The 15,260-nt window shown below is 42.0% G+C and overlaps 2 protein-coding genes and 1 non-coding gene across 3 annotated transcripts in view; all 3 read right to left on the reverse strand.

The window, feature by feature from the left end:
* Positions 1-4,009: 4,009 nt before the first annotated feature.
* FMC1 (formation of mitochondrial complex V assembly factor 1 homolog) lies at positions 4,010-7,707 on the reverse strand. The gene is made up of 2 exons (XM_019750334.2): positions 7,511-7,707; positions 4,010-4,306 (listed from the first exon to the last, which is right to left on the reverse strand). The coding sequence occupies exons 1-2, from the start codon at positions 7,646-7,648 to the stop codon at positions 4,103-4,105; spliced, it is 342 nt and encodes a 113-aa protein (XP_019605893.1). The 5' UTR covers positions 7,649-7,707; the 3' UTR covers positions 4,010-4,102.
* Positions 7,708-8,196: 489 nt separating this feature from the next.
* Positions 8,197-8,269, reverse strand: TRNAR-CCU (transfer RNA arginine (anticodon CCU)). Its single transcript has one exon. It is a non-coding gene; the product is annotated as a tRNA-Arg (tRNA).
* Positions 8,270-12,154: 3,885 nt separating this feature from the next.
* The window catches only part of UBN2 (ubinuclein 2), an 81,341-nt gene continuing 78,235 nt past the window's right edge, over positions 12,155-15,260 (reverse strand). Inside the window, exon 15 of the mRNA XM_019750359.2 lies at positions 12,155-14,731. Within this exon, the coding sequence (XP_019605918.1) occupies positions 14,693-14,731 (39 nt within the window). The 3' untranslated portion in view covers positions 12,155-14,692. The remainder of the gene's footprint in view (positions 14,732-15,260) is intronic.

Consider the following 15,260-nt stretch of genomic DNA (forward strand, 5'->3'; position numbering starts at 1 on the left):
GGGTGAATTAAAAACTTACCTTACAAACAATGTGCCTTGGATTAGCTTGCCCTTAGTTCAAAACTGCAGATGTCTTTTCCCCTCACATAATCCTAGTATGTGAACCCTTCATTCTTATCATGTTCGTATTTGTACCCCTAGCACTCACACACAAAAGGGACAAGCAAAGTACCAATAATGCAATACCTTATAGCCAGAAACAGTTCTAGTCAAACTGCATAAATATCTGAATTACATGGAAAGGAGAAATAGCAAAATCCAAATATGAACTGAGAGCTAGTTGATTGGCCTATTAAAGACAGAGGCATTAAAAGCAATAACCATATACAAACCATGTTGCTTGAAAAAGGACCCTTTCACATTTTTAAGAGTAGAAAGATAAGGATACCTAAGCCAGTGTGGAGCACATAGCAGACATTCAAAAACGCTTGTTGAAGAGAAAGTGAAATTTAACCTGAGATCTGCAGAATTAATTAGGAATTAGCTTGGGAAGGGGGGTATGATTAGGAGAAAGAGCTTTCCATGCATAAGGAACAGCAAAATACTGGAAGACGATGGCTCCTAGAACTGAATTTCAGTCTGCTAGACTGTCAAATATAAGCAGAGTAGAGTTGAGGCTGAAGAGATATGGCAAAGGCCAAATCCTGGAGGTCCTTGTTGAACTTTGAAGTGTAAGCCAGAGTGACAGGATCAGATCTGTGCATAATGGAAAACGGATTGAAGAGAGCAATTTGGAGTTAAAGAGACCAATTAGGGAGGGCAATGGTTCAGGGAAGAGATGCAAAAAAAGAGGCTGGACTAGGGTAGTAGCCACAGATTCAAGAGGTTCTTAGGAGGTAGAATCTAATTAGCGCTTAACTGAGAATGTGAGGGAAAGGCAACAGGCTAGAACTACTCAGATTTCTGACTTGAGTGACTGAAAGTGTCAATGAACTGACAAGGAACACCAGAGCAATTTAGAGGGAAAGATAATGAGGCTCCATTTTGGATGCACTGCATTTGAGATTACTTTGAGACATCTAAGGGGCATTGTCTGCTAGGCAGCTGGCCATACAGGTCAATAGCTTGGCAGGGGGGCCTGGACTGGAGTTAGCCTCTTGATAATTGAAGACTTGGAATAGATGTAATCACCCAGGGAAAGAATGTAGATTGTGAGGTAAGGACCTAGGTCTGAACCCAAGGAACACCATCATATAAGGGATACACAGAAGAGGAAACTGAAGACAAATGGCCAGAGTTAAGAGAAGAAAACAGAGGAATATGGTATCATGAAAGCCAAAGGAAAAGGAAGGGTCACTAGAGTCAAATGTGCTGTAGAGATGAAGCAAGATAAGGAACGATCCACTGGGTTTAGTGGTCTAAAGTTCATTTGTAACCTTGGAAGATATTCTGGCAGAACAGAGGGGCAGAAACCAGACTTCAATGGACTGAGGATAAATGGGCAACAAAAAATGCAGAAAGTGGAGATGTGCAACAACTCGGATTATTAACCCCAAAATCAGTATGCTGAGCAAAAGAAGCCAACTCAAAAGAGTACATGACTGCATTTGGATGAAATAACTTGAACAGGACAAACTAATCTATGGTGACACCAAACAGGTCAGTGGTTGTCTGGCACAGGTATGGATGGGGAAGGGAGACTGACTGCAAAGGGGCACAAGAGAACTTTTGGGGGCAGTGACAATGTTCTGTAGCTTAACTGGGGTGGTTATTACACAAGTGCATTCCTTCATCATTATTCATTGACCTGTAAACTTAAAAGGGGGTATATTTAGTATATGTAAATTGTACCTCACTACAACTTATTTCATAAGTTTAAAAAATGTAGAAAATGGAAATAATTTGTTCATTGAATATATTCATCCTATTAGTTTGTGAAGAGGAACAACAGAAGATAGCAGCTAAAAAGGCATTTTACAAGCAGAATACATTGTTTTTAGAAAGAGCCTTGATTTATGCGAAATATACGCTACGTGCTAATAGAATTCAGGGAGAGGAAGCAATTGAAGGTAAAGGAAAGCACGTAAGAGACAGTAAAGTGAAGGAATGTGACAAAGCAGTTACCACATCAAAAATGAAGAATAGTGAATTAACACAATGTCACAACCTCCAACCCCCTAGTTCTGGCATCTTCCCAGTATAGAAAGATTACCATTAATACAGTTCATGTTCCAGAAGCAATTCCTTCTTTTTCTAACATTGAGTTCAGCTAATGCTTGATGATAAGAACATTAGTAAGAAGTATAGGTTGATTACATATAGACAGAAATGGCCTGAGTGAATTATTTAAACCATAAGAAATAGTTTACGTATACTTCAGAAGACTGGTGGCAATAGAGCTTAGAAAGACGGGTTCATGATAAAAGAAGAGTGTAGTAAAAAAATGAAAAGATTTTCTTTTTGTCAGGCACTCACGTACTATGCAAATGTTTTATTTTAAAAAACTTCTTGGCATTTCCATTTTACAAAAGAGGGAACAAGCTCAAGTCAACTAACCTGCCCAAGATTACACAGCTGGTAAATTATGAAAGTGGGATTAAAATCTAGCTCTAGGTGAGTTCAAACCCATAATAAACATTTCTTACCTTGTTAAGCAATTCTGTGTCAAATACTTTTCTTTAAAAATGTTATTTATTGTATGCATAGTATTGTAACAACAAAAGAAAGAAAACCATCAACTTATACTAATCTTTTGCTTCCTTTTTTTGTAGCAAAACATCTTCAGATAATATACCCATGTCCATGAAATAAACCAGGGGGGAAAAAGTATGTTAAACATTACTAGTTTTTGATCTGTTCAATTGAATAAATTCTTATTTGACCTCAATACTATTAATGTTAATATCTTAGGAGAAATGGTATTTTGAAAAGCTTTATGAATAGTTCTGTTCAGACTGTTCTCTTCCTAGTGAGTAGAAGCTAACGGACCCGTGCATTCAAAACACTGGTTGAATAATGCTGTGTGTAAGTCACTGTGGAAGGTGCTTTGGATAAATGAGGCATGATCCTTACCCTTACAGTCTAGGGATAAAGAGGTTACATGTTCACAATTATAGCAGAAGAAACTGACATACCACCAAGGCGGCACAGATAAAAGAACTGTTGGTATTTCACAGAAAGAATAATTTTTATTTGAGGAATTCAAGACGTTAAAAGCAAAGGGGCCATTTAATAGACTAGTTTAATAGTTTAGCCAAAAGATTTTCAGTGCTTGAAGTATGAGAGAGGCAGTGAAGATTGAGGGGGCAGAAGGATGTTAGAGCCACTGCAGAAGGAGAAATTGCTCACTGATCAGATGTGGAGAGTGAAGAGAAATACAGAATGAAGCCCAGGTTTTTGACTTGGTCAGCCAAGTGCATGGCGGAGCCTTTCACCCTGACAGAGGATTCAAGAGGAAGCACAATTTGACATGAAGATTAGAAGGCAGGAGATAGAAGTCAGTGTGCTCATTCCTTCTCCCTCTCCCTGGTCTTCCTCCCAGAGGCCAGTAGTTGAGTGGTGGCCATGTTCTACCTAAGGGTCACCTTGGTCTGGCCCAGGGAGATGATAATAGCACCCCACTGTTGCTAGGCTCTCTTGTTGACCTTAATTCAGGCCGTCTTTATATATCTCTCCATTAACTCTCCTTAGTAACCCTATTTGAGTGTGCCATTTGTTTCCTACTAGGAATTATAACACATATTTGCGTATTTTTTAAATAATGTATATATGTGTAATTGTATGTTTGTATATGCACAGGAAATATCTGGAAAATGCACACAAAACTCCTAGTAATAGTTTCCACCTGGCAATGGGAATGGGTGAAGGAGGGACAAGGGAAAAGGAAAGAGGGCTTTTATTTTATGTCTATACCATTTGAGTTCCTTAACCATAGGCTTGTGTTACTTTTAAAATAAAAAAAGAACAGTTTTAAATCAGCCTAGTGTTAAGAAGTTCAGTCAATTCACTGAGAATAAAGATAAAACCTCCCCAAGAAACACTTGGGCAACAAATTACAGAGAAAAAAACCTAAACTTAAAAAAAAAATTTTAATGATAAATACATATTGATAGAAATAATTAAATTCTTCTCTGAAGGCAGCATCCATGGAATCGCCCCATTTTCATGGCTCCCAGCCCTTCCCTCCGGGCTGCTGGGGCAACGTGAGACCCACCAAGCCAGCTGACTCTTCCACCGAGCGCTCACCCTTGCCGTGAAATTCCTGATGAAGGGCCACATGTTGGCGGACACTGCGGAGGAGGCAGAGGTAGGTGGCGGCTTGGAAATGAAGCTCATGTTGGGCTCTGCACAACTTCTCACTGGTGACCTAGAGAAGTAGCAAGGTCAGATACTGTGGTAAGAGCCCAGGTACAGGGCCACAGAGAAAGATTTAACAAACAAGCTTTCCCTAGAATGAAAGTCAATTCCACAGAGGAAATACATGTGTGTATGTGTGTGTACACACACACACACACACACACACACACACACACACACACACGCACATATAGAGGAACTCTGTTGAGTTCATCGAAGAGGAATTTTACAAACTGTTTCACTGAGGTGTGTCATCGAGTGACCTCACATTTTAATACTGGAAAAAAATTCATCTGGTTTCAACTGTCTCATTATACAAAATAGGAAACTAAAGCCCAGAGAGTCTTGGTGATTGGTTAATGGTTAATGGCAGAGGTGCGGAACTATTATCAGGTCACTGATCACTAATGTCATCTAGGAAATATAATGTAGAACTTTCTCCCCTTCATACAAAACAAAGGGCTGCTTCTTATGTTACTGTGGACTTTGGTTAATGTGGCATATGACTTTCATTTCAGTGAAAATTTAAAACTTATTTTGTCTGAAAAATAGCTTTGTCCTCAACAGTAACAAAATAAAGGTTTACAGTAATATGCAAATATTCGTATTACTTAATTATATTCACTCTTGCAAGTCACTTATCCATCTGAAAAATCTGGATTCTGATGACCTTAAGAAGCTGGAAACTTCATAGCTTCTGAAGTCCTCAGTGACTCCAATGTCTTATTTTTTCTTCATCACAATTTCCAGATGAAGGAAGTCAATCCACTGCCCTTTACTTGACTAGTTTTATGTTCTGTGGTGGTGAGAAGGGGGCAGGAAGGGTGAGATAAAGATGGGCACATAGCCTCAAATGACTGAAGGAGCCCTGTCCAAATGTGGATTACCCTCTGGCGCCACTGCCTACAGAATCCTCTTTCTTCATCCTTTCTTTATTTAAACATCTAGGGTTGGAATCTGAAAAACAATGTGTTGTTTATGATCTGCAGATCATAAGGGGGGAAGGGGTGGTACATGAGGGTAAAGGGGATCAAACATACTGTGATGGAACGAGAACTGAGTCTGGGTGGTGAACACACAATGTGATATATAGATGATGTAATACAGAATTGTACACCTGAAATCTACGTAACTTGACTAACAACTGTCACCCCAATAAACGTTAATTTAAAAGAAAAGATCTGCAGATCACATATGTGAAAATGCCACGCATTAGGTGCTCAAAAATAGAATTCATCTGCTTTCATCAATTAACTTTTCATAATTAAAAATTTATGAGATTAATACCAATGTCAAACATCAACGAAGGGTAATATCCATTGCTATTATATATACCTAAATTTGTAGGATATGAAATAGGAATTCTATGTTAGTGTAGGACCAGGAATAGTGATCTTAATTCAACTAGGCCTGAATCATGAGTCGGGAGAGAAGGGTCAAGAGTATAACACAGTAAATAAAACACAAGAGACCAAAAGAGATCAAATGAAATAGAAAACTCTATTGTCCCTCAGGCAAAAGGAGAAGTTCCTCCCTAACTGAACCCCTTCAGTTTAGGGAAAGGATAGAGAAGATGGGCATAGGTGATTATTGAGTTAGCTTTGAACCAGCAGGAAACAGAAACCATTCCCCATATCCTTATATGCATTCTGGAATTTTTAGTATGAATTTCAGATTTACTATTGAGGAATTTTACAGCCATTACCAAGCCTCTCTTAAGGACAATAATGTGGCCTCCATAAGGGACAACTATAAACACATTACATTCTTAAAAATCTTAGAATAACCTCCCATAGATTTACAACAAAATTTAAATTCCTGCCTGCCACCTACCTCATCTTCCTTCACTTCACCCACCACATCTCATGCTTTAACCATTCTCAGCTGTTAGTTCTTCTCACCTCTGGGCTTCCGGTTATGTGGCTTCTTTACTTGGACCTCATCTTCCCCAGTCCCCATTTGCTTGCTAACTCAAATTCATCCTTCAAATCCTTGCTTAATGCAATTTCCTCCTGAAAGCCTACCCCTTCTTTCTATTAGGACCCCTGCTGCCTACTCCCTGAGACTTAGTGATTCTAAGTGCTTGGTCACATAGATCTTCAGGTGGACTGTCAGCTTCTTAGAAGACAGGAAGGACCCTGTCGTTTTTTAGCCAAGTTCCTAGAAGTTCCTAACATTGTGGCCTTTTAACAATTGGCTGAATTTCCGTTCTAACATTTTGCATTCTCATTGCCATGGCTCAAAAATTCAACATTTAGGCTGATGGTTCTCCCACTTCCCACACTCCTCAAAGGACAGTAAGTTTCCTTCCCTAAAGCCCAAGCTGACTCTCCAATTTATTATTTCTGAGAGAGGTTGCAACTTCTTGTCCAAGCCAGATCCATAACGCCAAAGACAGTAATTAATGGAAGACTCGTATTTGGGAACCTAGATTCTAGTTGTTCTACACGTCCTTGCACAGATCACAGTCCCTGAGCCTCAGCTGTCCAATTTGAAAAATGAAACTATCTTCCATTCTCTCTTGCCTAAGGGCGACATGGAGTGTGGATTTCACAATGAAATTTCTCAAGGATGGCTTCCCATATATTTATATTCATCTGCTACAGAAGAAAATGCATCTGGTCATATATCACGTTAATGACGTCACTTACAGTACAACCTCATTACAAGTTTCTAGTCCCGCTCTACAAAGCACCATTTTGTAAAGTGGTGAAGGGGTTACAACATAAGTAAAACGCAGTTCCTGCTCTTCAGGAATCTCCCAATATTCCACACGTTATTCCAGTTTTATTTTCTATCTCAAAAACTGCTTCTCAGAATAGCTTTACTAGGAGAAGGACGGGGAGTGTGTTGGGTAGATGCGGTGGCTAGTGACTCTCCACCGTGTACATCTTTTTTCTTTTCCCTATTTCCTCCATTTCAGTTTCCAGACGTTCCCCTCAACACAAGCAAAAAGACAGCCAATGAAATCCTTGGAGACGGTTCCACCCCCGGGCGACATTGCTCTCCCGCCGACCCTGGGTTAGTCACGGGCTTAGCCCACGCACGAGAGCCTAGGGTTTGCGTTCATTTGGTCGCAACCGGGACTGGGTGGGAGCGTCAGCCTCAGAAATGCAGGCGAGAAGGCCCGGCGCTCCCTGCCCCCTCCAGGACCCTACTCTTCCTCCCAAGCCGGGGAAGGGACGCTGGGGCACCCGGACACGGGCTTCCGTACCCGATGTGCACGGAAAGCCTTCATGAGATACCGATAGGCTGCGGTGTCGCGATAGGGTCGGCCAGTGGCTGCGTTCAGGTAGCGCAGCTCCCGCAGAAGGCCTCGCAAAGTGCGCGCCGGAGACCCTAGGGCCGCCATGTTCCCGTCCTTCCGGCCCGGTGCCCGGTGGCGCTCTAAGCCCCTCGCGCTCCCTCCCCCCGCAGCCCAGCCGCTTGATGGTTCGACCTGAGTCGGACTGCCGGCTCCCCCTAACGGTGCGACGCAGTGGAACGTCTCACTTCCCTTCTCTGCGGAGGCTGAGGAATCCAACGCCGAGCGGCGCCCTAAGACATTAAGGGAAAAGCAAACAAGTCGGGCGAGAGAGAAGGAAGTCCTTTCAGGAGTGCGTCATTTAAGACGCCATTGACTGAGTCTCGATGGAATGACCTGGTGGGGTGTGGGTGTCGACTTAGAACACGCTGAGAGGATCCTTTTTTATGTCTACAGGGGCTAATAAAATGCAATGTATTGACTTCTCGGAATCAGAGAAAGGAAATGGAGTATGCTGATTCTCGTAAACTGTAGCCCAACACCTAAGGAAAAAACCACACATCGACTTCTCATCTTTAAAAAGTAAAACTACGTTTAAGTGTTTTGCTACGATGGTTTAAAAAAGGAAAAACGCATTTTAAAGGCAAAAGCTCAACCACCCCAGATGGGACTCGAACCCACAATCCCTGGCTTAGGAGGCCAATGCCTTATCCATTAGGCCACTGGGGCTTCTGTGAACGACGCCCTCGAACAACGTATTCAATTTTTTTCACTCTGGTACGTCACTGTCACTTAAATTTCTTAACCTATCCTGGGAAACTACACCTAGTACCAATGTGAGCGGCGAGGCATGCTGGGATTTGTAGTTCAGAGACCAAAAGCTTCATTACAGCTCCAAAAGCTTTACCCTCGACATAGCATCGATGCGCCCGACGGGGAGCGGGCGCGCGCACGGTTTTGCACACGTGTTTGCCTGCGTGGTATTCTCCGCGCCTGCGCAGAAGAGGCCATACGACGTCGCGGAGCCGAGAGCGCCGGGTACACAGGCGGAATCTCCGAGACTCGCCCTTTGAGCCTCTGCTCCATCGGGTTTTTACCGGAAACAGTCGGCCCCTTCCGGTGTTGCGGCTTTCCGGACTGCGTTTGCCTGTAGCCCGCCGTTAGGTGGCGTCCGCAGTGGTCCTTTTCTGTTTCCGGTTGAAGCGCTGAAGCCATTTCCGCAGAGCCAGTGGCGAGTTAGATCCGTTTACGTTGCCTTAAAATTGGCTGCTCAGTGACAAACGTGGGGCAGCGGGGAATTCGTACTTAATGCATTAGGTAGTAGTTAATTAGAAATATTTAGGAGTTAATTTAGTTTCTGGTTCTGTTCGTAATTGTACAACTAGGGCAAGTCACTTCTCTGAAGCTCAGCGACCTTAACTCTTGTTTAAAATCGGTGGCTCCCCGTTGCCCCTAAAATAAAGTTCAGACTGCTGAACCCTGCCTGAATTGACCCTTTCTTACATCTCGACCTTCATCTCTCACTGTTCTTTGTCCTCTGAGCTTCTCTTACTGCCTTCCTTCCCCCACCTTATTTATTCCCTCTGCCTGAACTTAACCATTTGTAGTCATATTCCCATTTACCTTTTGGGCTTCGAATTTCCTTGGGAAGTCTGGGTCAGACACTTCTCTAGCCCCTTGTGTTCAATATCGCAAGGTTAAAACGATTCACCTCTAGATTGATTATGTGATTTTATGTTTTGAAAGCTAGATTACCTACGTCTCAGCTCAATCATCTTCCGCATGAACCAAAGTGCAACTGCTCAGACGCAGGAATTCCCCCTCTAACAGGTCTCTCCTCTTAGGTCTCGGTCAGCCTCTGCCTGTGGCCAACTTTGGAATAACCTTTTATGTTTTGGCTGGAATCCTGATATGTCCAGAATCAACAGAAGAGGAAACTAGTATGACTTAATGAATGAATCTGTTTGTTACATTCATAAAATATTCATTTCATCATTTTCACAAGCATCTGATTTTAAAAGGTAAATATGCAGGAGAGGTTAGGGAGAATGCTAGCAGTTATTCTCCTCTTAATACAAATTTGTCTAACCAGCTTTCTAAGATGTAGCAAATTTAAACCAGCTCTGAGAAAGCGAGGTAATTTACAGGAAGTACGTCTTCAGTAACTTAACTGTTGATATGTTGTGGTAAGAGGCAATATGAAGAAATTCTGAATTCCTTTTTACTGAACTACCCAGAGACTTTTCTTCCACCCTAAGCCATTCTTACACTAAGGCAGAGTAATTAGATAATCATAAAATGTTAGTTCTATGTAGCCACTAGTCTCCATAGATGGCCCCTTCCAGAACAATCTTCTCTGTAACATATATATATGTTGCTCCTTACATCAAGAGATGAAGCATACTTCCCATCCCACCCACCCCTCTCCTTTTGAATCTCAGCTGGCCTTGTGACTAGCTTTGACCAACAGAATGCGGCAGAAGTGAGATCCTGAGACTTCTATGGAATGCCAGGCCTTAAAACTGACAACTTTCACTTCCTGTTTCTTATCTAGCTACCTACCATGCTGTGAAAACCCCAAGGCACATGAGAGTACTGAGAGAGACCCAGCTGAGCCCTCAGCTGACAGAACCCATTACCAGCCACGCGAGTAAGCCATTTTCAATGTCCCAATCCAGTAGCACCCCAGATGATTACAATCTTAGCCAACATCATATGGAGCAGAGAATTGCCCAGGTAAACCCAGTCAATTGAAAGCACCATTAAATGGCTATTGTTTAGGCATAATTCCACTGTTTTGGAATTACTGTGCAGCAATCGAAAGCCCAATCGGTCTGAAAAAATTCTTAGAGACAATTTAGCCAAACTTTAAAATTTTGCTTTAGAAAATCTTTATATTCCTAGTGCAGGGCTACAAACTCAAAACCCTACAGCAGAAGCCGGGCAGATAACACAAGAGTTAATCAGGCCAGGTGGGTTCCTACCTCCTCCAAAGAAACTAGACTCTTCAGCTCAGTCTCCTTGTTACAAAGTAGGAGTGTGGTCCCAGTGTTGCCAGAGCTTCTGATTTTTCAAGAGAAGTAAATCTAGCATTTTTATGAAATGCCGTAACTTTTAAATGATAGTACTCAGTTTAAAACAACAGTTTGTCAAAAACAAACTTTTGTTGGCTTTATATAACCTAGGGTTGCAAGTGTGCAGCTAGGTCTCAGGGTATTTTACAGGCAATGTCTTATTTGACCTTCACCAAAATCCTATAGGTAGTACTCTGATTTTACCCACCTCCAAATGTGGGAACAAGCTCAGAGCAGTTTCGTGGTTTAGTCAACATTACTAACTGGTTAGTGGTGAATGAAGCTGCTGTTTGACCCCAGGCAATCTAACTCCAAAGTCTATTTAAAAAATTTGTGTTTAAAGTTTTATAGCAGAAAAGACATTTTTATTAGAAAGATGCTGGGTGAATTTCCTGGTAAGGCTAGAGATCTGGCTTGGAAGCTACAAGCCAAGAACCTCACCCCAAATCCTGCCCCATATCTGGTCCAGTGAAGACACTACCAGGTACAGTCACGACAGCTTGCAATGCTGACACAGTGACACTGGATGGGCTGGACACCAGCTCCGAAGCTGCCTATACCTGGCTTCGCTCCTTCTACTTGTGTCAGAGGATTAAGTCAGCAGAGTTATGTTCTGGGCCAGTACTTCTAATTAGCATAGCCTGGGTCATGTTCCCATATAATGGTCAAGGGAAGCTGGGAAAGCAAGTATTTTATCATTCAATGAATTTTATTTGCTATGAGTCAGGCACTCTTCAAGATGCTAGGGAAACAAAAGCAAGTAGAATGGGCAACACTTGGTATACTCATGGAGCGTCCATTCTAGAAAGGTTGACAGACAATAATCAAATAAACAAGTAAAACATAACATTTGTGAATGGGTGATGAGTGCTATGGAGAAGAATACAGCTGGGGGCAGGGCATTGGGACCTGCTGCTTTATAATGTGTTCAGGGAGCTTCTTACTGATAAGGTGACATTTGAGCAGAGACCCAGATGACGTGAGGGCATTTTCAGCTTGTGTGTGCGCGCGCAAGTGTTGGGGTGGGACAATGCCCATACTTTTAAGTGGAGCAACTCTACCTCCGTTCCCCAGCCATTGTGAAGCCACAGCTATTCTGTCCTTCAAGCTCTGAGGGTAAAGGAGTTGTTTGGGGACAAGGTTTCTATGCCCAGTGAAACTGTGGGAATAGACCCCTGAGAGTCCAGTCTTGACTCTGCAACTACAGTAACGACTGGCTACCTGGCCATGCACGTGGGAATTTGAAGAAAATTTTGGTGGGAAAAGAGCCAGAACTAATCAAAATGAGTGTGTCTGAGAGAGTCACTTCCATCAACTGTGATACTGTCAATGTGTCCTAAAGCACTTATTTCTAAACTTTTTTGATTGTGTGTATCCACAGCTATAAAAACCTTGTGCCTCTGCCATAAGTCTTTGTACTTATTTTTAAATCACATTCATGTACTACTGAATCAATGTAGTATGTACATTTAAAACATGCATAAAATAGAAATAAAAAGGATATTTTACAAATGAAATAATATTTTGAAAATATTTTTATTTATTAACAGTAAAAAAAGTCCTAATTTCTCTCAGTAAAGAAAGATTATTACCGTTTATTGAAAACAATGTAATTCAGTTTCATTATTTTGAAAATCCTGGTTTTTAACACATTATTTTGGGCAACAAAATCACATAGTGATAAACATTTCTAAACATCCATTTTCAAATTTCTCTCTTCATAGCATGAGTTTCTTTTAAAAAGGCAGTTAATGCCTCACTTACAGCTTTAAGAAATTACTTTTTAACTTTTTTTAAAGGGACCCATTAAGTATGTTTATTTCTTTGAAAATATCAGCTGTATCCATCAGGGCTCAGTCAGAAAGAGAAACCACTGCAGGCCTTTCAAGCAGAAAGGATTGAGTGCAGGCCATTGAGATGCTAATGGCATTAGAACTGCAGGAGTCAGGGAACTTGCCATTAACACTCAGCAGTTCAGAGTATTAGGCTGTTTACCTAGGTCAGAAAAATGCAGGGAACCCCCATTGCTGATCAGAGCTGCCCCGAAGTACTGAAATAGGGGCCCGATAGGAGGTCACTGGGAGGGTACGGTAGAACTGTATGTCTCCCGTGGCCTACCATTTTGCTAGGTGCTGCCAGAGAACAAGAAATGCCAATTTTTCCTCCCACCAGTGAAATCTCACATGAACACACTAGCAGAAGGAAATCACATCCAGAGTCTTGAAGGAAAGGAGATTGGGAAATGTCGTTTCCTTAAGTCTAGGCCCTGTAACACAGAGAATAGCATAGAAGGATGTGGAAATGAACAGACTTTAGACCACACAGCAACATACTCCTGATAGCCTCAGAAGAGGACAGCAACAAACACTTGCTTGTTTCATGAAAGGAAAATAGGTAATTAATTTTTAAGTTTGACAACTCTTGTAAATACGTTTCAGCAAGATAATCACTCAATCTCTGTGGCTTATAGGATTTCCATGGCTACTTCCCATTACATCGTAGTTTCTGCTATTTAAAGGTCTTACATTTAATCAAATTTATCTTACTGATAACATCCTGTCGCATATAAACTGCAGTACATTATGATACTCAGAAGTAAATGTGACGATTCACAAGCAAGCTGGACTTGCTAGTGCAAGCAGAGAGCAATTTATTCCGCTCACCGTGGCTGCTTGTGAATCTCCTGGTTCTCCTCCTTTCTTTCCAGCATGAAATCGTGGGTGGTTCACACAGCTTCTCCAGGAAATAACAGGACAATTAGCCTTTTTTCTTTGGTTTTAAAAATTTCCAGTCTAGATAACATTAAAATGCCAAACTTTATCCAATAAAACTTCTCCCCATTGTCAACTGAGGCTGCCAGGGGAGGAAAAATGGGCAGTGAGGGTTGGAGGACATGCCAACCTCTCCATCTGCCCGATCTGCTCTTCTGCCCTTTCAAATGGCAACCTTTTTGCGGAACAATCTAGACTCTGTGAGGTATAAACAGAAAGCAACTGTTTTCTCATGCGTGCCCCTACAAACATGCTGTAATATTTATTCTTATGCCTGGGGGAATTTATAGCTTTTTCCAGTCTCCTTTAGGTAACAAACAAGTTAAAGAGTTATCATCATCATTTTAAAAATAGTCTCTGTTTTTCTAAGTATTGACGAGTCTCAGCCAGTGTCATATCAAAACTTCAAATGTTAAAACTTCTCCCTTCCTCCAGCCTGAAAATCTGAGGGAGCGTGGGTTTCGTGGTCAGTGTCATTTCTATTTCTCACACACCACCTCTTCCCCATCTGCCAGTTGCTGTTTTGGGCCCACTCTCCTGTTGTAGCCATGGAAGGAAGAAGAGCTAAGGTCATACTTGACTGTTAGAACTGTAAACGGGTGTTAGTGTCCTCTGGGAGTAGCTGATTCCAGTGCTTCTTTTCTCATAGGTGCTTTCTCGTGGGTTCTCCCGAGTTTCTCTGTCACTGGGGATCTCTCACCTGTAGTTCCCTTGTAGGCCAGGCCTTCTCTAGTTACGTAGGATTCCTGCCCCAGCCCCTTAGTTTCCAGCAGCGCCCCCTCCACTGATTTCATTTCCTCCTTCTAGGTGTTCCCTTTGGTTGCATTCCTTCTTAAAATGACCACATCTGGCTCCCTCTCTTGAGAACCACATCAGCCCCACAGGAACTCCGGAACTTGGAGAGTGCAAGCCATTCCAAATGCAGCCTTTTCTCCTCTTCTGTCTTCTCAAGGAGCTGGCCACCTACACTTTGACTTTAGACTTTTAGGAGTGAGTCAGACACCAGTCCCTGTGTCCCTCAAACTCCATAGGCTGTGTCAAGCTCCCGAATGGTCCTCTTGAAGTGCCCCTCCTTTGGCAGGAAGAGGAAGCACCCCCAACCTCTCCTGCTGGGGAGAAGGGAAATGTCCAGCACTGACCACTGCTTCCAAAGCAACGCTCTTACATTGTCTCACGTAGCCTGGACGTGTCTGTGGAGCTAATCCTTCCCAGCATTGAGCTAGGCTTCCCAGCTTCATAATCTCTTAGCATGTGGTACAGAGGTGATCTAGCTCCTCCTCCCTTTAGAATGTGGATGGACTTGGCACCTATTGCTTTGTTCTCAGCCTTTGGGGTTTCTGGTGAAACTGATACAGAAAGAGTCCCATTTTAGTAAATGAAGTTACCATTGTCAACCCCTCTTCCTTTATGGAACTCCTGTTCTTTCATTAGGACACCTGATGCACTGTAGGTGACATGGGACAGTCTGACTTATGAACTGGATAGTGTGAATATACAGCTAATACAGAACTATTAAATACTTATATATTATCAATTATAGTTTTATATTAATTACATTAATGCTTATATGTTTATATATAGACGTAACTATTTTTATGCAAAACATATATAGGACTTTTGTTTTTGACATTATGGAAGATTAGATGTACAGGGAAATCTCTCTCAATATATAAAACCCCTTAAACTATTAGGTGAAATTTTAACAAACACACAGAAAAACTTTTTCAAAGCATGACTGAGCTGTAAAGTAAAGGAAACCAGGATAACCAGAGGTCAGTAGGGAGGAGGAACGGGTAAGAAAGCATAGAAAGCAGCATTTGCTTTGAGGATATCTGCTGCTCCTCAGTGGCCTTGAGTCTGGATTTTAATTTGCCT

The sequence above is a fragment of the Rhinolophus sinicus genome, linkage group LG11, assembly GCF_036562045.2.
Source record: "Rhinolophus sinicus isolate RSC01 linkage group LG11, ASM3656204v1, whole genome shotgun sequence".
Classification (NCBI taxonomy): Eukaryota; Metazoa; Chordata; class Mammalia; order Chiroptera; family Rhinolophidae; genus Rhinolophus; species Rhinolophus sinicus.

Excerpts from the sequence above, each read along its gene's own strand:
- FMC1 (XM_019750334.2), bottom strand. The coding sequence starts at position 7,648 with ATGGCGGCCCTAGGGTCTCCGGCGCGCACTTTGCGAGGCCTTCTGCGG. Across the intron at positions 4,307-7,510 it reads AGGCTTTCCGTGCACATCGG|GTCACCAGTGAGAAGTTGTG; the intron begins GTACGGAAGCCC and ends CTACTTCTCTAG.